This window comes from Triplophysa rosa, unplaced genomic scaffold (genome assembly GCF_024868665.1).
Source record: "Triplophysa rosa unplaced genomic scaffold, Trosa_1v2 scaffold90_ERROPOS679048, whole genome shotgun sequence".
In the NCBI taxonomy this organism is placed as follows: Eukaryota; Metazoa; Chordata; class Actinopteri; order Cypriniformes; family Nemacheilidae; genus Triplophysa; species Triplophysa rosa.
The window spans coordinates 67,110-70,812 of record NW_026634916.1 but is presented as its reverse complement, the minus strand read 5'-3'; the positions used below and the strand labels follow the sequence as shown (position 1 = coordinate 70,812).

The window sequence follows — 3,703 nt, the reverse complement described above, 5'->3', positions numbered from 1 at the left end:
CTGGCATTGCAGTCCGGCAGGGTCAGTGTCCGTGAGAGACGTTGCCCTGTCCTGGGCTGCAATAAAGAGTCGGCACGGCTGGACCGCCATCTGAAGGCCCACACTGAGCTGACGGTGGCAGCTCGCAGGGCCTTGGTGACCAAGATGAAGAGACGTCATTGCTCAAGTCATTTGGCTGCTCTGAGGGCCTCAGACTCGGAGGAGCCCATGGCGTCAAGCCTCGACCTGGAGGAGGAAGGAGAGAATGCCCAGGACCATCCAGCGGAAGAGGGGGCGGAGGAGCCGGAGGAGAGTGTTTGCACTATGAGAGCTTGCGTCCAGGCGAAGGAAAACGTGGCCGAGACACCCTCATGTCCACCTTGAAGGAGCTTTCGAGGCGCTTCCGCATATTGCAGCGGCGCTCACGCAGAAGGCCTTCAGATCTTAGGCGTCAGGCCAAGAATCTCCTCTCCTCCTTGGTGGTCGAGGAAGACGTCGCGGAGGAAGATGTAGTGCCGCCCTCACCAAGGCAGCAAACCTCCGACCCTGACCCTTCCCCTGAGCATTCCTCCTCCCAGCCGTCATGCAGCAAATCACCTGCAAAGTCTGTGGAGCAGAGTCTCCCCCAGTTCCCGGACCACGTCGCGGTCTTGAGTGAGTTTGACTCTCCACCTGTGGCCCCTTGAAGGTTATGTGCTGTTTTGTGTGTCTTTGAGTTAACCTGTCTCTTTTTTCCTGTCTCTCTTTCTAGATACACTGATGGAGCAATACAGGGCACATCAGGAGGGCCCGGACCCCACCCCGAAGCTGCGTGACAATGTCGCCAGCAAAGTTTTCCGGATAAGGAAATTCATTGCCTACATGGCCCAGGGAGGGGGCAAGCTCCAGACCCTGGACTTTCTCGATGACACTGAGAGGATGCGTAGGCAAGTCCAGTTGCACGCGCTTTTTGTGACAAATCAGTGTTTCGCGTTTTCCGACTGACCGTCGTTCTGTCTCTTTGTTTGTCTGTCTGTCTGTCTGTCTGCCTGCAGGTGGGTAAAAACCTTGAGGGCGATGGTCATCAGGGAAACAACTATTAACCATTATTTGAAGAACATCGCCCAGTTCCTAGATTACGTGGCCGCTACACCCCCTCCGACCTGCCGCCTCTCCAAGAGGGTCTTGTTCGCCATCAGAAGGGAGGTGAGGATGATGCTGCGGTGCATGAAGCGCCCGGTCACGTTGCACCAGATGACCGTGAAACGGGCCAAAGACGGGCAGCTCATCTCCAAGGCCCTCTTGGAGAAGTGCAGGGACGAGGCCAGGAAGAGAATCCCTAAAATTCTCGGTAAGTCGATGTCCTCAGTGGTTAGTTACAGTTCACTATCTTTTTCTTAACGGTTCTGTTATTGTGTGTTTCTCCAGATGAGCTTGAGAAAGACAAGGCCCAGAAGACGCAATTCCGTCTGTATGGGTATGTCACTGCGTTCCTGGCCTCAATCTATGGTCACCGCTGTGGGGTCTTCCAGAATATGACCATAGATGAGGTCAGGAACGCGACGAAGACAGCCAGTACATACTTGATAAACGTAAGTGAGCTCCCTGTTTGTGTGTGTGTGTGTGTGTGTGTGTGTGTGTGTGTGTCTTCTCTTGCTCATTTCTGACACGTTTTCTTGGATTTCTTTCGCAGGTCAGTATGCACAAGACCAACCAGGCCTTCGGGCCGGCGCAAATCGCGCTCTCCGCACAGGAGTACGACTGGTTCGAACGGTTCTTGGGGATGAAGGAGGAATTGGTGGGCGGGGCCGCTGCAAAATACGTGTTCTTCACGTCAACTCTGAATCCGTGCAAGAACCTAAATAATTATTTTCAGGCAGCTTGGGCGGAGATGGGGCTTCCAAAAAGCCCCACGTTCACCGACCTCCGGTCGGCCATCGCCACCCACGTAAGCTAAGTTTAGCTTATGTCTGTTTTTGTGTGGTTATTGTGTCTAAATCTTCTTTTCTTCTCTCTCTACAGGCAAGGAACAACGGGACTGTTGAGGACAGGTCTAAGATGTCGCGGTTCATGTGCCACGACACAAGGACGGCAGACAAATTTTATGCCTGCAACCTCAACACCAAGGAGGCATGGGAGCACAGGCAGCTCTTCGAGAAGGTGCTGGAGGGGTCTGATGTGCCGGATCAGCCCGTGCGCAAGGTTGGCAAGAGGCCTTGCAAAAGGAAGCGGTGCGATGTGGATGCGTCTCCGCTGACTTCTCAGAGCACCAGTGAGGATGAAGCCGAGCCTGTGTACCAGGAGTCGGGCGTATCCTCAGTGGAGTCAGACGAGGTAGGTTTGTCTCCTGTCACAGTCATGTCTCCTGCTAATTTTGCCTCCTGCCCATTGCTAACCTCTGTCTCTCTTTTTTCACGCAGAACTCGTCCGAAGCCGAGCCATCCATGATCCAACCCATGAGGCAGGCCACCATAATCTTGACGCCACTCAAGATGAGATGGTCCCCGGCCAAGTCTATGGTTCTGAAAAGTCTGAAGGAATACCCCTCCAGAGCCTGATCGAGTGCCTGTCCTGCCACCCTTTGTTCCTCGCCTGCCCCGCGTTGCCCCGCTCCAGCGTTCCTCGACTACTCCACCCCTCCCCAGCTCCACCTGTTCCCTGTTCCGCCATCCCTGTTCTTTGTTGTTTTTGTTCCTGACCCTCCCAGTTCCTGCCTCACCTCCCCGACACCCTTTTTAGGGGTCATGTTCTGTAAATAGTTCAATTCCAGACAGAGTTCCATTTTACGTTTACATTTTTTACCTGTTCTTATTATTCTGATGTTCAATAAATGATGCACATTGTGTTTTAAATGTCCATTTGCCTCCGACTCACTTGATTCCCCTATGGTGCTAGCTAAAGTTGCTTAATTTAACGTGTGGACCAAAATCTTAACTTAAAGTAACTTGCAATTACTTGTTTTTGTAACACAAAACACATATCCACAAATGATGCACTTGATTCTGAATTCTTTGTATAACTTAATTAAAAAATAACATAACAACAACCACTAAACACCTACCTGCTCTACTTACCTGATGGGAAGACTCCAGCGTCGTCTCCAGCTGATTCTTCAAATGGTACTTACCAAATCTGTAACAGAGACAATTTAATGTCAGAGTTAAAATAAACACATTAAATGATAATACTGCAACAAAAACTTATACAAAATATGTTTTTTGTGACAAAAGACTCTATAATCTGTCTCACCTAAGCATAATGTGCATACACGGCCTGCATCAGATGCTATAACATTCATACTCTGTAAAAAAGAGTTAAGCATGTATATAATCAACAACATTCACATTCGGCACAGCAAAGGGTTAAGAGTATGTACAATGGGGATCACTCAAGCACAAAGATGCTGTAAAAAGACACAAATGAGAAAGCAAACACATGCTCTGCAATGTATTATAGTGTAGAATGTAGTGAATGTATGCAAAAGGCCAAAAAAGATTGCATTGTGCAGAGGTCACAGGTCAAACTGAGCTCAAATGGATACAAGGCCTTCCTCAGAGGCTGTAAAAAGACACAACACCATAATCTTGACACCACTCAAGATGAGATGGTCCCCGGCAGAGTCTATGGTTCTGAAAAGTCCGAAGGAATACCCCTCCAGCGCCTGATCGAGTGCCCGACCTGCCACCCTTTGTTCCTCGCCTGCCCCGCGTTGCCCCGCTCCAGCGTTCCTCGACTACTCCACCCC

The 3,703-nt window shown here is 50.4% G+C and overlaps 1 protein-coding gene across 1 annotated transcript; it reads left to right on the top strand.

The window, feature by feature from the left end:
* The first annotated feature begins 343 nt into the window (after positions 1-343).
* LOC130551331 (uncharacterized) lies at positions 344-2,987 on the top strand. Its single transcript, XM_057328901.1, has 7 exons — positions 344-633; positions 731-905; positions 1,014-1,309; positions 1,387-1,550; positions 1,652-1,906; positions 1,981-2,292; positions 2,379-2,987. The coding sequence occupies exons 1-7, from the start codon at positions 351-353 to the stop codon at positions 2,514-2,516; spliced, it is 1,623 nt and encodes a 540-aa protein (XP_057184884.1). The 5' UTR covers positions 344-350; the 3' UTR covers positions 2,517-2,987.
* The last annotated feature ends 716 nt before the right edge of the window (positions 2,988-3,703 follow it).